The sequence below is a fragment of the Muntiacus reevesi genome, chromosome 3 (assembly GCF_963930625.1).
Source record: "Muntiacus reevesi chromosome 3, mMunRee1.1, whole genome shotgun sequence".
Taxonomy (NCBI): domain Eukaryota; kingdom Metazoa; phylum Chordata; class Mammalia; order Artiodactyla; family Cervidae; genus Muntiacus; species Muntiacus reevesi.
This window is the reverse complement of record NC_089251.1, coordinates 88,841,729-88,857,823: the sequence shown is the minus strand read 5'-3', so window position 1 is coordinate 88,857,823 and position 16,095 is coordinate 88,841,729. Positions and strand designations below refer to the sequence as shown.

At 56.0% G+C, this 16,095-nt stretch overlaps 1 protein-coding gene across 23 annotated transcripts in view; it reads right to left on the bottom strand.

The window, feature by feature from the left end:
- Nucleotides 1-16,095, bottom strand: part of DYSF (dysferlin) — a 218,481-nt gene that overhangs the window by 96,926 nt on the left and 105,460 nt on the right. For all 23 annotated transcript variants that reach the window (XM_065929506.1, XM_065929513.1, XM_065929517.1 and 20 more), the window contains 7 exons: nt 15,044-15,199; nt 11,658-11,789; nt 11,407-11,573; nt 10,503-10,617; nt 10,121-10,226; nt 9,728-9,870; nt 7,849-8,022 (listed from right to left, as the gene is read on the bottom strand). In XM_065929506.1, coding sequence (XP_065785578.1) covers nt 7,849-8,022; nt 9,728-9,870; nt 10,121-10,226; nt 10,503-10,617; nt 11,407-11,573; nt 11,658-11,789; nt 15,044-15,199 — 993 coding nt within the window. The remainder of the gene's footprint in view (nt 1-7,848; nt 8,023-9,727; nt 9,871-10,120; nt 10,227-10,502; nt 10,618-11,406; nt 11,574-11,657; nt 11,790-15,043; nt 15,200-16,095) is intronic.

The window sequence follows — 16,095 nt, the reverse complement described above, 5'->3', positions numbered from 1 at the left end:
TGATTTCACATTGATAGCCTGAAATTGGCCACGGCACAGATAGTTACACCATATCAGCAAATGCTGCAAATAGAGGTGCATTTGTTCTCTGAATGTTTTTTCCAGAGAGCCAGTTGTAAAACAGACAGGCCTCAGGTGACCGCCAGGATCTCTTCTTCACCTTAGGCTCCGCTGAGATGCGTGAACAACAAATGGTGATATAGAGAAGAGTGCGCTAAGCCCTGTACAACCCCACCACTATCTGTAAGATTGTTCACAATATTCAGGTGTGAAAAGGAATGATTACTCGAGGAAATACCACTGCAAGAATCATTGCTTGTTTTCCCTTTGCCTCAGTTTGCTACTCTGTAAAATGGGAGCACCGATGAAAACCCACCTCTTAGGATGGTCAAGAGGCCTAAACGAGATAACACAGGAACAGGGCAGAGGGCACCGCCTGGCCCACAGCCCGCGCTCTAGAACAGCTGGTGAACTTTGTGAATGCAGGGCCCGAGAGTAAATACCTTCGCCTCTGCCAGGCACAGAGGCCCTGCTGCAGCCACTCAGCGGCCGCGGTGGCAGGACAGCAGCCACAGACCATGCGCCCAAGGACGAGCATGGCTGGGCTAACACAGCCTTGCCTACACCCACAGGCAGAGAGCCGCACTTGCCCAGCGGGCCGCCGTTTGCCAGCACCTGCTCTGTAGGGGAGGTGGTTATTTTTTGCTGTGTTGTTATCACCTCCATAAGTTAAGTGAGAAAACTGAGGCCTGGAGATTCATGTGTTCCCCCAGGTCACCTGGGAAATTTGCTGGCAGAGCCCAGGGTCTCCCGGGACCCCCTCAGGGCCCTTCCCAGCCCCTGCTTCCCTATCAGAACTCAGCACCTGAGCAGAGGTCTGGGGTAGGATGGGACTAAGTGCCAAGTCAGGCCCTGGGGAGTCCACACCCGTGTCCCTGCCCTGGCTGCCCAGCCCCAGCTTCCAGGGAAACCCCACACAGGCCCGCAGGCCAGGCCAGAGGAGGAGAACCCTGTAAAAGAGGAAATTCTGGAACACATGGCCTTCCCTTCCCAATCAGGGCTGATTGCAACCTTAAGTGGAATAGCAGGCGAGTGTGCAACCCCATTTAATTTACAGCTGGAGCCAGGGCTTGAAAGCAGCTGTGAAACTCCTTACAAAGCCACTGGCCGGCCCCCCGGGAACTTGAGAGTGGAATTAGGAAACCTGGAGAATCCACAATGCCACGTGTGGGCTGGCACGAGTGTCTGTGTCTGTGTGTGCGTGTGTGTCCCTCCAGGCTTTCCAGGTCTCTGAAGTCTGCAGAGCACACCCAAATGGGTTTTAGGCCATGCCAGAGTACCTCCATAGTCAGGACAACTGTACATCCTGGTAGGCCTGGAATGGTTCAAACTTAGGACTGTTTTCCAGCATGAATTTTAAGTCTCTAGACCAGACAATGGGCTTCCCAGGTGGCACTAGTGGTAAAGAATCCTCCTGCCAATAGAGGAGATGTAAGAGATGCAGTTTCAACCCCTGGGTCAGATCCCCTAGAGGAGGGCATGGCAACCCACTCCAGTATTCTTGCCTGAAGAATCCCCATGAACAGAGGAGCCTGGAAGGCTACAGTCCACAGGGTTGCAGAGTCGGACACTATTGCAGCGACTTAGCATGCATGCAGACCAGATGATGAATTATAAGGTCACCCTAGCAACTGTGGACGCAGACCCTCATGCATGTATAATGACACACATGGGGACGCCTGTCACATTCACCCCACTGTAACACCCAGTCCAAGCTTGCCTCTGTGCTGACATTCTGTCTCAGGTCCATGGACACACATGTTTCAACAGACACACGCAGGCTTCACCCAGCTCTTGAGCAAGGTAGACCCGAAGACCGCGTATTTAGAGGATTCACTCAGGTGGTCCTGCTATGCAGGGAGCAAGAGGATCAGAGGAGGGAGATAGCAGCCCTCAACTCACCCCACAGCACAATACCAGGTGTGACAAGTGCTCCATGAGGACATTCAAGAGACATAGAGCCGCCTTCCAATGACCTACACACCCAGTCAGAGAACTTGGCCACTTAATAAGGCCAAGGACTCTCACTTCCCGGGAGCTGCCCTTGCTCAAAGTACCCACTCTAGCAAGTATGCCAGGGTGCCCTGCACACAACGCCGGATTTCATCCAGATCCAGACATGGGCCTTGCCCTCCCCACCCACATCTGACCTCTTTTTTAGCCAGTCTAAACCCCAAATTACTCCTCTCTGGCACCAAGCTCTCCCTGATCCCCTTCGTAGCATTTCCAACTCCCCAGCTGCCCTTCTCTGCCCCTGACTGGGGCTGGGGATTCCTGTCTCTATGGGTCCTCCACACTTCAGGTCAGGACCCATAGAGACAGGGCCCTGCCAACCAATTGCAGGCTTCATGGCTGGAGTCAGTGGTGCCAACTGCCCCAGGGAGGGCACGCTGCCCGGCTACAAGGTGAGGAGGGGGCTGCACCCTGCCCAGGGCTCCAGCCACACAGAAAGCCCTCTGGGACCCCTCCTCCAGCGGGGAGGACTTCATGCCCTAACAGCAGTGGAGAGATGAACCTGGGGAGCCTGCTGTTCTGGCCTTGGTTCTAGAACTGACCCATGCCGTGCTGCAGGGCAAGTGCCTTCTCAGGCCCCAGTTTCTTCTGGGGTCACATTAGGGCTCAGAGTTCTAGAGCCGCACTATCCAACAGAACTTTCTATAAAGACGGAATTGTTCTATACTGCCCAATGATAGCCACTAGCCAGGTGTGGCAGCTGAGTTCTTGAAATGTGGCCAGTGTGACTGGCGAGCTGAACTGTCTTATTTTAATCACTTTAAATGTAAATTTAAATAGCCACACCTGGCTATTAGTGTAGTTCCGGAACCTCCGTCTCCCCAACTATAAAATGGGTATAGTCATAAAATCCAGCCTTCTGGGGTCACTGTGAGGATGAAATGAGACAATGAACATGTAGCTCTCAATCTGGTCTTTGGCACAAGGCAAAGTAGATTTTAGTAATCCTTACTCTCTTTGACATCCTAGATTTTCTTGAGAACTGGAAAAGATCATAGGCCTCACCCCAGAATTTACCCAACACAGAAACACACACTGCACACACCATATACATCCATACACATCACACGCAGGCTTACACGTCAGACACACGTGCACACAGATCACACATGCACACTCACACCTCTGCACCCAGTGTCAAGCAGCCAGATGGAGAGTGCTTCCGAACATGAAAGTTCCTTCCAGCTCTAAAAATCTCCTAGGTGAGGAGCGCACTGGCGGAATCTGCATCTCCTCCTCTCCCTGCCCAGGCTCAGGCATCTCAGAAAACCCTTCCAGACTCTGCAGGCCGAGCACAGAGACAGGGCTCTGGAAAAATCCTCGCGCAAGGAGGGCAGGCCCAGGGCAAGGGCCACAGGACGGATTCTGTGAGCTCATCCCCAGCAGCCATCACCAGGGTTCTCAGAGAGGCCGGTGGCGTCGGGAGGGGGTGACTGGGTCGGAGTCGGCGGTGGCGGTGGCGGCGGCAGCGAGGGGTGTGGGGCGAGGAGAGGGAGGCTGGATGGAACACGCTATAATAGCAGCTTTGTACTCTGCTTCCCAGCTCCCCGGGAACGCCAGGAAGATTATGAAACCCGGTGTCTTTGGGAATGCCAGGATATTAGCTGGAAAAAGAATAATACGAAAATAAAATAATGCTCGCGATGGAGACAGCAGACGATTAGCAGACAGAGCCAGGGCCTCCCGCTCCGCAGAGGGAGCCAGGCTTGGCCCCGGCAGAAGGTTTCAGGGAAAGGCTGCCCGTGCTAATGAGCAGACAGGGCCTGCCTTCCAGCGAGACGTCTTCAGGAGGGGAGCTGGCAAGTGAGGCCCGGCCTGCTGGTGGACTCATGGGCCAGGGGATGGACGGTAGGAGGCAAGGGGGCGCCACAGGCCTGGCCTTTGGGCCCAGACATCCAGAAATGTCAGATTACCAGCAAGGCCACCTGGCCACCACCCACAGTCCTGGATTCCTCCAAGCTCTGCCTCCCCAGGGCCTCCTCTAAGAAGTTCCCCTCATTAGAAGCTGTCACTCTGGAATGACTCTCAGTCTGCCCTTCAAAGATGCAGATTCTGTTGGGTTTATTTGCATTCAGATGTGAATGTCCCTCTTCCTAATCAGACCGGGGTTTCCCAAGAGCCAGGTCCATCAGACGGATCACTAGAAGAAAAGATCACCTTCTCCCACAAAGGAGCAGAGAGGACATGTCACCATTCCCTGCCTCCCTCTCTAGGACCCTGGCCACACACCTTCAGCCAGAAAGAGATAGCCCCCCTCCCCCAGAGGGGCATTCATTCAAGTAGGGGGCCAATGTCACTGCCTCCCTTATCTTCAGGATGTTCTATGCAGCTGACATCCTGGCTACTCAAAGATGGTCCTGAGATCTATCTACCCAGACATCAAATCAAAAGTGTGCATTTTAACAAGATCCCTAGATGGGTCCTAAGTTCATTAAAACTGAGAAACACTTCATTAGATGGGTTATGTCTTCATTGCTTACAGGGACCCACGGATGTAGTTATTTTCATAAGTAAGGTAACAGAGTCGCTAAAGAGACAAGTAACCTATCCATAGTGGAAGCAGAGGAAGGAGAACTCAAACCAAACCGGTGTCATTCAGAAGCCTCACCCACCTACTTCCACACTCCTGCCAAGGAAATCAGCAGGCATCAGTGACCAGTGGGCAAAGGCCAGTACCTGAAACAATTACATTGGTCCTGATGTCCCGAAAACCCAACCGTCTGCCCTGATGCTAGAGCATCAGTCCTCCCCAGGATGAAGGACAGCAGACTCAGGAATGGGATCCCAGGCTGTCCTTAGTCCTGGCCAGAGGCATGCTAACATGACGGTGGAAGGACAGCACGTGTGTGTGTGTCTGTGTGCGTCTGTGCGTGTGCTCTCACGCTGATGAGGGTGGTCATTGGCTCAGGTAGAGCGATCTAGACAGTTCCTACCCAGTGGGCCTGTGGCCCTGTCCAAATGTCAGTCACACCTAAAGACTGTGTTCTCCACTCTTCGCGGATCCAGCCACTCGGACCACTGTCCACCTCTGGCTCCCTATATCAGCAAAGCTCCCCCAGGACTCCAGGCTTCACTGCCCTGATTTCTTCCACAGGTCACAGGAGGCTTACATCTGCACCACTACCAGTCACCTTCTCACTTGACTTGACATTTGATTTCAGGGCTCCCTCACAACATTTTCTCCCACGTAAAGAGTACACAGATTGGTTTCTCAGTTCTGGGAAATGCCCGCCTTCACTCTCCCAGTCACCGAGCCATGAAAGCTTGGCAGTGGGTCCCCCAGCCTCGCTCGCCTTCTTCCCCTTGATCCCCGCCAGCCCCGGAGCCGTCCACGCTTCCCTCCACGTGTCTCCGGGCCACCTCTGGCCTGGCGCCCTCTCTCCTCCCAGCCCCCTCCCTCCCCTTGCAGCTGACGCTCACCCCCCACGCCTCCGGTCTCCCTGCCCTGGGGCCGCCTGGCAGGCAGCCGCCAGATCCATCTTCCTCACCCAGCACTTCACCGTGTGTGTCACACCCGCCAGGGCCAACCGTGAACTCATCGCAGCCCCAGGCCCACCCCACCCACAGCCTGGCGAGGGGAGTGGCCCTACCGTCCATCCAGCGGAGCCTCTGACACTCGTTTGACCCTTGCCTCCCCAAGCCCTGCCACTCCACCTCCATCCATTCCAGTCTCTTGGCTCCCACCCCAGATGGTCACCCCCTCCCAGATCTCTAACCACGCCTCCTGGGGGGGGAGTCTCGTGATGGAAGGCTCTCCCTCCCCAGCCGTCCTCCACGGCTACCCGATGAGGGCCCTAAAACCCAGCTCTGACCAGAGCACCCCTCCTCCACTCGGCAGCCCACACTGGCTCCCCACTGCTCTTTCAAGCATGCCGTGGTCATCTGCACTCTGCACCCAGCACAGTTCGGCCTTGTTTCCTTCTCAGATGCTCTTCTCCCCAACCTGGTGGGGCTGTCGACCACAAAGAAAAGGGGGGCATGACCCAAGACAGTCAATCTGAACATTCCGTTCCTCGCCCTGAGGCTCAGGCACCGGTGTGGGCTCAGGGCCCAGCTGAGCTGGTCAGCTGCGCACGAAGACGGCACTGGCCTCCCTGAGAAAGCGCGCGCTCCCCTCCGGGGTCTCCCGCTGCGAGGACAGAGAGAAGGCCGGCTGGGCTCTGCTGGCTGTAAAGACGGTGGCAGCCTCCATCACGGGCACCATCTCTGCCACCACATGGAATGAGCCAGTGTGAGAATGGGGCCAAGAGCGCGGAGCGAGTCAGAGACGCAGAGTCCCAGGGACGCCGTGTGAGCCCCCGGCTCCCGCCAGGCCTGAGGCCTGATTCACCGCGTGGTGAATCAGATTCCCGGCCATCTGAGCCCTAAGCTCTTTTCCTCTCTTCAGCCCATTTCGGTCGCATTTCTATCTGATGAAAACAAGCCCTGGCCCCTTGGGGGGCAGCACCCTCAGGCCTGACCCTGCCTCTGAGGTCTGCCAAGGTCTTTATTCCCCGCCCCTGGTGGAAGCCACACGAGCTACCCCCCACTCCCCACCGCACTGCCCTGGGCCCGAGCCAGGCCTCTTCCAACAGGACAGAGATGCCCGGCTGCGGTTGCTCCAGCCCCGTGCCCCCTGGCACCGCCCCAACCTGCGCACCAGCTCAGGGGCCCAGAGAGCCCAGAGCTCTGCCCTCTCCTTCAGCCTCCCTACCACTTGGCCCCCAGACCCAGAAGGGGCTCCCTCCAGAGCCTCTGACATCACTTGGCCTCAAGAGGGTTCTATCTCCCACACTGTCACCCCTGGACCTGGCCCCCCCAATAGGTCCTGGGAGTGATGGAGCTTCCAGGCCCTGCCCAGGCCCCCTCAGGGCCACTGCCAGCTTCAACTCCTTTCTCTGTAGCCATCCCATCAGGTCGGGGGGGGCCCTCCCCACTGTACTCCCTGGCTGAGGGCTAAGACCCACTGCTCCTCACCCAGACCAAACACTTCTATGTACTCGCATACACACACAGCGGGCTCACGAAGACACACTCAGATTCCATTAGCCAGTAAAGCTTGTGAGACCTACTCCCGTGGGTCACGGCGCAAAGCCCTCTCCCCCACCCAGGGGGCAGGCTGTCCTATCTGGATTTCAGAGATGGCATCTCCTCCTGGGCATCTCACCCCCAACTCTGGAAATGGCCAGACCAGCAGAGTGGGAGACAGGCTATCCCCTGGTCCCAGACATCCCCACTTGGTCTGTCCAGGAAGTGTGAGCACGCCTTTTTAGTGGAACACATCATCCAGACCCTGGATAACTTTGACCTGACCCTCACTCCACTAGCTCTGGGAAGTGGTCTCTAAGGAACCTCTCTCCCCAGATTCCCGGGATGCCCACAAGCTGGCCTCTGACTCAGGAGGATCTAAGTCCACCCGAGGACATTCAGGGTCTCTGAACCCCTCTGGCAACTCCCCTGGGCCAGGCCAAAGCCTCCCAGGCCCATCCCCAGGCCGGCCAGCCTCTTCAGAGGAGCCAGGTCCCTTGGCCTCAATCACAGGTCAGAGCACCAGAAGTCCGGGCCCTCTCCCGGCTCCCATCTCAATCACCAAAGTAGTAGTGGGTCTTACCAAGAAGCGAGCTATTCTGTTTCAGTAGAATACCCAGAGTGGTATCCACGTCCCCACATGCAACCCCAGAGGACCGAATTCACAGGCCCCTCCCGGGGCCCCCTGCACCTCCCCTCCATCAGCCCTAAACAACCCTGGGAAAACATGCTGCACCCCATCAACCCAAGAAAGGCATGGCCACATACCAGGGCCCCCTCAAGGGCAAACACAGCCGCAGGCCCCGTCTTCTCCAGGGGCTCCATGCGGCGGCGCCAGCGGCGGCGGCGAAAGGCATCCGTCTTGCGGTACTCCAGATGGAACTTCCAGCCAAAGAGCGAGGCGTACTCCCAGCCCTCGCCCTCCGCCTCTGCCTGCCTGTGCTGCATGGAAGAACAGGGCAGACTCAGAGGCCGCTTGGCAGGTTGGCGGGGAGTCCCAGGTTGGGCTCCAGCTGTGCCCTCCTTGCCCTCCAGGACTCCCCACACGCACACCCCGCATCATCACCCTGCAGGTGGGAAAACCTGGGAGGGCCCCCTGGAGGAGGGGGTTCTGAGTGGTTTCTGCAGTGACAAGAGTCCCAGGTCAGGAAATCAGGAGGAGAAGAGGCTCCCTGGGCTGTGGGGAGATCCAAGGAGCCAAGAAAGGAAGGTAGACTGAGCAGTGATGAAAACCCTGGGCTTTTGGTTTGTTTGTTTATTTGGATTCTAGGTGGATTTCATGAATCCAAGGTTTTCTTGTAATTTCCTTTTTCTTCTTCCTATCCTGACTTACAAAAATGGAAACAGGTCTGCTATTCAGAGGCAAAATGAATAGCTCATTTCCCAGTCATAGGTTGTTTCTCCACAAGGCTAGACCTACAACAGTGTGGAGAGACTCCCCAAACTTCCTCCAAGGGGGCCCTTTCCCATCTAGGAGGGAGTCCCAGAAGACCCTTCCCACCATCTCGTGACCTGAGATGATCCTCAGGCCCACGAGTTCAGTGCCAGTCCCAAGGCTGGCTATGCTAGTGGTGAGGGAGCAGGTAAGGCACATCGCCTGGCAAGCCTTCGCCTCTGTCCCCTGGGTGCCCTCACAGGCAGAGTGGAGTTTGTCTGGTTCATGACACCAGGAACAGCCAGCTGCCCAAAAATCTGGCCTCTCCTGCGACCTAGAGACCTTCCTCTCTAGGTTCTCTGTGACCAAAGAGAGAGGAAGGGACTTGGGTCACGCCAAAGGCTATTCCTGGACTAGGGGAGGCCTAGTTCTTGAGCCAAAATTCCAACATGTGCCGGAAAGGAAGGACGCAGGCCAAGAGGGTTCTGGGGCGGCAGGCCCCGAGGCCATGCGGAACGCGAGCATCTGTGTGACCCCAGGAACAGGTGCAGGCATGTGTGTGCTCATACTAGCTCACTCTGCACCTGTCTGCATCCCAGGGGTATCTGGGCATGGCCATGGGCAGGGGTGCTCACACTGTGAATATGCCCTCTGGTAAATGCCGACTGAGCCCACCCAGGTTCTTTGACCAGCAGCACCCTCATCCCCAGCAGCCCCCTTCTCCTCAGAATTGGCCATGCTGGAGGGAACAGGCTTCCTGGGGAGGGTATGCAGCCAGCCCACCCCAGCAACCCCAGCCAATGACTGATGGCTAAGGTGGTACAAACCCCAGGCCCCTTGCCTCCAGGCGAGAAGAGCTCTATCGTGCTCCAGGTTGAGCCCCTTTCCGAGCCACAGTTCAAGTCAAAACCGTCTCTGCCTGGGACCACAGTCTTGTTCCCGGCACCCCTGAGAGCATGGCCTCAACAAACTGCAGGTAGCCAAGCTCCTATCTCAGACTCTGCCCCAAGGACACGCAGCCACAGACACACTCAAGGCACACCTTCGCGCCTTCCAGGGGATGCTGAACGCATCCCCGTGCACAGTCATGGGCATTTGGGTGCTTTCTGTCCGTGAGCACCGGTGTGAGCGACACGTGTGATCTCTGAGCATCTCGAGTGACTGTCTTGCACACGCCCCCTGCATGTGTTTGTGCACAGAGGTGTACACTGTGCCCAGCTGGCCTCCCCTTCCCAGGGCCTCACCTCGGCCCACCTCCACCCCCAGGCTCACCCGCTTCAATGCCTCCATCTGGCTGAGGTCCCTCCTGCGCAGACGGACCCAGCGCCGCCGCCGATGTGTGTAGTACATCTTCTCAGCAGGGACCCAGTGCCTCGGCTTCCGGTCCGGCGGGATGGTGATGCTGTACTCCCAGCCTGCGGGACGGGCACACATCACTCACTGCCTGGCCATCTCCCACTCAGCATTCGGAGGACGTTCACAGACTTTCAAGTGGCCACCAATTCCCGATTTGCAGTTTGAAGTAAGGACTCCTCAGGAGGTCCCCCAGATGAATTAGCCCAGTGAAGGCCAGTACCCCAAGTCCAAGGGCGCTGCCTTTAGTTGTCCCTACTGACATGTCTCACAAGACTTCTGGGTGCTCACGGGGCTTCACACGCCACCCACCTTGTTCATCAACGGCCCGATTGAGGTCCGTGGACCACTCTTCATCTTCCCACTTCCAGCCCAGCGGGCACTCGATGTCATCCTTGGGAAGTACCTTTTCCCCGTTCTAGAGTGACACAGGTCAGGCAAGCGTGAGAAGAGATGGACGTGGAGATGAGAGGATGCAGCCTGACCCTGCACATCCTCAAAGCCCCAGGTGTGACTTGGAGTCAGTGTCCCACCCTTGCCAGGCCTCTCACTGGCCCTGTGAAAGCCTGAGCATGGATGATGGGGTGTGGGAGCAGGGGAGAACACGCTTCTCTCAGTCCCAGGTCCTTCCGGGGCCTAAGTGTCCAGGACTCTGGCAAAGCAGAGCCCCCTTGCCCCCAGAGCACTCCCTTACCACGTCCGTGTAGTTGTCGCTCATGTAGATCCACTGGCCTCCGGGGAGCCGGGTCTGGTTCTCAAATACCTCCTCCACGAAGCTCAGGTGGCCAGCATCAGTGTCATGAAGCAGTCTGCGGACCAGGGTGAGTCAGAGTCTCTGCCAATACCCCCACCCACCCACACCCTCCAGCAGAGCACTCCAGGGCCTGGGCCAACCTGTCCGTGTCAGCCTCACTTCCAACCAACAACAGGAGAGATGAGGGGAAGAGACAGGAAGGGCAGCAAGTCAAGGGGACGGAAGAGAACGTCACCACCAAGATAAAGAAAGAAACAGGGAAACCGACTGAAGACTCCAAAAACCATGTGGGTGTTTGAAGCTCGATAGATAGCTATAGAAATGTAAAATATTATCAAGCTACATACTTAAGATTTGAGTACGTGACTACGATAGGTGTCACTCTTCAATTTTTAAAGAGTAAAAAAAAATTGTTGAATATCAACCGAAATGGAAAAAGGAGGAAGAGGTGGAGATGGCAACGCAGTTGGAGAAGGTTAAGGCTGTCCTGAGAGGCACTAAGGGAGAGGGGGTCTGAGATGGGAAAGGGGTCCTGAGACGGAAGAGGGATTAACATGCAGGGGAGAGGGATTAACATGCAGGGGAGAGAGAAGGCTTTCTCTGGCATCTTGGAGCAAAGGGCTCTAACCAATGGACTCAGTCTACTGGATGTCAGTTTAGGTTTAATCAGAAAGGACTTTCTGATCATCAGAGCCCTTTGAGAAGAGAATGCTGCCTCGTGAGCCCAGGAGAGTTCAAGGGAGTCACTCTGACCAGCGCAGGGGCAGTGGGAGTAGGCAGAGACCCTTTCAGAGAAACGGCTGGGGCAGACGGGGTCTCCAAGCCCTCCCCACCCACGACTCACGTCTTCTCTGGACACACGAACCAGTCTCCAGCCCAGGCCCAGCCGGTCGAGGGGCGGAAGCTGTCCTTGGGTAGCTTGATCCTGCCCGTGATGTCAGAAAACTTGGGGTACGTGAGGCCCGTTGTGCCCCAGTTGCCAACCAGGGCCAGCTTGGTCTGGTTCTCATACTGGAGAGTGAGCAATAGAGAAGTCAGCAGGCCTGCGGCAGCTCAGGGGCTAAGGATAGGGTGGGCAGGCGGTCAGGCACTCACGGTTTCAGCGAAGACGGAGAGCTTGCCCTCAGCGAACTGGTTGAACTCCTTTTCATCCACAGAGAGTCCAAACCAGAGCCTGACCCGAATCTGCACTGGCATCCGGGCTCCGGGCACCCCTTCCATCGGATACTGGGTACCAGAGAAGGAAAGAGACCCACAGTCCCCTTCAGAGTCAGGGTGTCCCAGGTTGCAGGGCCTCCAGGCCTGGGCACACCAGCCTGACACCCCATCAGTGTGGGCCCTATTGGAGAACTTCTCAGAAGTTCATGGACTGAGAAACCGCACCAAGACTCCTTCTCATCAAAAGAGAAGACTGCATTCTCCTCATCCAGGGGCTCTCTGCAGAGACGGGCCATGTCGAGCCCAGGAACCCCAGTCTCTGCTCTCCCACCACGTCCTCATTTCTGTTCTCTCCTAGAATAGCATGGTCCTGTGGAACTTTCTGTTACAGTGGAAATGGTTTTTTACATTTGCAGGGTTCAATGCACTAGCTCCATGTGGCAACTGAGCAGTTAAAATGTAGCTGGTGTGACTGAGAAACTAAATTTTTAGTTTTATTTCATTTAAATTTAAATAACCACATATGGCTAGCATATTGGACAGTGCAGTTCTAGAACATGCCTCTATAAGAGAAAGAAAGGCCTGAAAAGGGGAGAGGTTAAAGCCTCTCTCTTCATTTTCAGTTTTTGGTTTGTTTGTTTTTTTTCCGGGGGTTTTTGGCTGGATGTTAGTGTATCATCTGATATCCCCACCCTTTCAAGTGCTTATCAGCATGTTAACCGCTATTCACTGGTCTTCAACTGCTTTTTATCCTGAAACTTTCAGAAGCTCTGCCAAAACAGAATAACCACAACAACCCAACATAAAACATTTATTCTCCACAACTGTTTCACCATTTGATTGAAATCAAGGGTCAGATATGGCCTAAGGAACAGAAGTGCCTCACTTTTAGAATAACACACAGTCCCTTAGAGGAAGTAACACATTAAGTATCCAGGCTTCATGTGCCTGAGCTTGGAGAAGCATCTCCTCTGGGACAGGGAGCTGAATGAGATGAGAAAGTCATTTTGGTGGGTTTAGAGGAGGAAAGGGAGGCTGAGCTAAGGGTTCTCCAGCTAGTAGAAGAGGCCTGGATCCCCAGAGCGGGAGCCCAGGCCAGGTAAGAGGACCAGAAAGGCGTGGTCATGCCAAGGCATCAGCAATCCTACCCTTCACCCAGCCTCTCTGTCTTGGTTCATCCTCAGTGAAGCCTAGAGGAGCCCCTGACCCCAAGTGTCACCCCTCGGAAGCCTCCCTATGACTGTTTGCTTCGGTGTCCTCTCCCCTGGGGTGGTTAGTAGCCTTTTCCCCTCCAAACCACCAGCCCCAGGGAGATGGCAGGAATGCCTGACCCCCGCCTTCCCCCATCCGCCCCCAGTCTCTCCCCTGCCCTCCCCCAGACAAGGCCAGCCTACTGGACCCAAAATAGCAACAGCAAATAAAGAAACGTCTAGTTTGGGGCTCCTCTCCCTCTCTGCTGGTGCTCATTTTTTCCAACTTTGGTTTAAGTTAAGAAACACCAATGTTTTCTTGGTCTCTGCTTGCTGCCAACATTTTTGTAGAGCTTGCTCAGGAGCTACTGGCGGGGCTCATAAACTCAGTGGGGAAGACTTCGAGAAACAATCTTATATCTTTTTTTTTTTCTTGCTTGGGATCAGAAAAATTTTTCAGTTTGCATTTCCCTGAGGCTGCAGGGCCAAGAGGTCAGAACCTGATGCTCATTCCATTCACAGGCGTCCACCAGGCCGGCTCCTGCAGCCTCACCTCCACTGCAGCCTGACAGCCCTCTCTGTTAACCCTGTTCAGATGTGGCCGCTCCAGGACTTCCTTTCCCATCTGCCTGACCAGGCAAGGAGCTGGCTTGAGAGACAGGAAAGCAGGATGCTAGGAGGTTAGGATCTCACGAGGAAAATGTCCCAGGTGGGAGGGGCAGCCCACTGCCTCACACCCCCGCCCTCTTTCTAGGCAAAGCCGGCTCTCCTCTGAAGCACCAATGACCCGCATGTAGACTTCTGATCATCCCTGGTTTTGTGATGACTTCGAGCCATGGTGCTGGTGGAGCCTCCTCTCCCCAGCGGGCAAAAGACCTCCCCAGAAGGAAAAGGGGAGAAGAGGAGAAAAAAAATTGTATTCATTGATCACCTAGTTCCAGTAAGACCCTTGCCTTGTGCTACCTAATTCCATCCTCAATACTGTAATCAGGGCAGTCTGATCTTTATTCTATAGGTAAGAAAACAGCATTCAGAGAGACTGGGCAACCTACCCAAGGCCACACAGTATTTCAGTCAACCTACAACCTGTCCACATGCTTTTGAAAGCTGTCTCCTCTGCCCACCTCAGAGGGCAGCAAGGACGACTGGCCAGTGTATGAATGGATCAGCCAATAGCCACTCAGAGGTTAGAGGCTAAGGTTAGCCCACAGTGACTTCCTGGAAGAGGTGAAATGGAAGGAGGCTCTGGTGTGGATGGGAAGAGACGGGGGACAGAAGGTTGAAGGCCAGGCAGCTTATGATGCCAGCAAAGCCATTTGGAGTGAGCCCCATATGGTGAGCGCAGGCTTACTTCCCGGGCCGCCTCCTTGAGCAGAGCGGCCTCAATGATGGCTCTCCACACATGGACCCTCCCCTGGGCTGCAGCAGTCACAGCTCAGAGAGGGGTATCCCTGAACTGTGTCCTGACCGGCCGGCCACAGCACCCTGACCAAGGTTCATGTATCCCCACAAGAACCCCGAGAAGAAAGCAGGCATCTTCAGGCACCTGCTCATTTCCCTGTCACCCACTCCCAAGGCTGAGATAAGATGGTGGGGGAGCAAGGATGGGCGGGAGGAGAAAGGGCAGGGGAGGTGGGGGCCGAAGGACGGAAGGGACAGGGTTACCTGGTCCCAGGTCTCTGATGAGCAGAGCCACGAGCCCAGCCAGTACCCACACACCAGCCTTAACACGGGGAGGAACTCGAACCCGAGCACGACTCTACCTGGAGCCAAACCCTCGGGAGGGTGGAGGCAGGTCTGCGCCAGGACTCCTAAAGGTTGGCCATGGGGGCTGAGGGCTGAGGCTGCCCCCACCAGGGAGCTGGCTGGAGAGGAGCACAGCCTCCGGGGTCAGCCCCCCATTCATTCCCAGCACCCCCTGATTCTCACCTACTCGCTTTCCAGACCAAGTGTATGGGGTCTAGGGACTTTGTGGGAGGAGGGAAGAAGGGAAGTCTTTTTATGGAAGCCCTCAGTCCCTTCAGAGAGCAGAGCCTCGAAATTCTGAGCCTGACAGAGAACAGGAAACCGAAGGGAAGTGGACCACCCTGGGGGTAAGAGAGTATGACCATGACTACAGGGAAAACAACCCACTTTCAGAAATATCGTCTGCAGTTTTCCACAGTTCTTGCCACAGTAGCTGGCGCCCCGACGGGAGAAGAGGACCTCATGGGCAGGTACCCGCTGGTATGCCACCCGCTTGTCGCCTTGCAGCATCCAGATGACGATGTCGGGCAGGCTGTTCTGGGGCTGGAGAGAGGGTGGCAGTCAGGGTAGGGATGACGGTACCTCCCGGCCCACGCCCTCAGCCCACCATAGATGAGCCAGCCTCTGCAGGCCTCTCCTCCCAGCTCCTGCCCTCGGGTGTCCCCTGACCCCCCAGGGCTGGCTGGGCACCTCTATCTTCAGCAGCTCTGAGCCCTCAAGGAGAGGACACCAGACGGCCCCCAGCTCACAGGAGTAGTCCACCAGGAATTCACTGATCTGCATTCACATTTTCTGGGAAGAGACACTCCTGCCTGGAGCCCCAAGTTCTTAGACCCCTCCACTGGGGGGTAGGGGAATGCTGACTTGACGCTAGAGATGACATTACACTTAAGATCCACCCCCTTCCCCACTCCTGAGAGCACCACGTGCTCACAGAAGGTGAGCACCTTCCCAGAGGACACTGGGGCCCTCCTCCCTCTAACAGCACAGACTCGGGCGTCTGGCCCTTTTCTGGGCCCGCTGACACACGGTTCTGAAGACGGAGGGCCCTGGAGCGCTTCCATGCCTCTAGGGAGAACTGGCCCCAGATGCCACCCTCAGGAGAGGTGGTCGGTGGGCTAAATCCGTCTGCTCCCAAGGCCTGTGCTCTGTGGGATGGGCAGCTGGCCAGCACACCTCCCTGCGTGTCACTTCACCCCTGCAGCCGGGAGGCAGCCCAGGTGAGGAAATTCAGGCTCAAAGAAGTGAGGAGCCAGGCTTTTCTGATTCTAAATATATGTCCCTAACCACAACACCAAGTGTGGTCCCGCAGCGCCACCTGGAAACTTGCCGGAAACGCAGATGCTCAGGCCCCACCCCAGACATGCGAGATCAGGTGGGGCTTGGACCCTGTGCTGACAAGCTCTTTGGGGGATCACCTTAACCACTCCAAACCATGA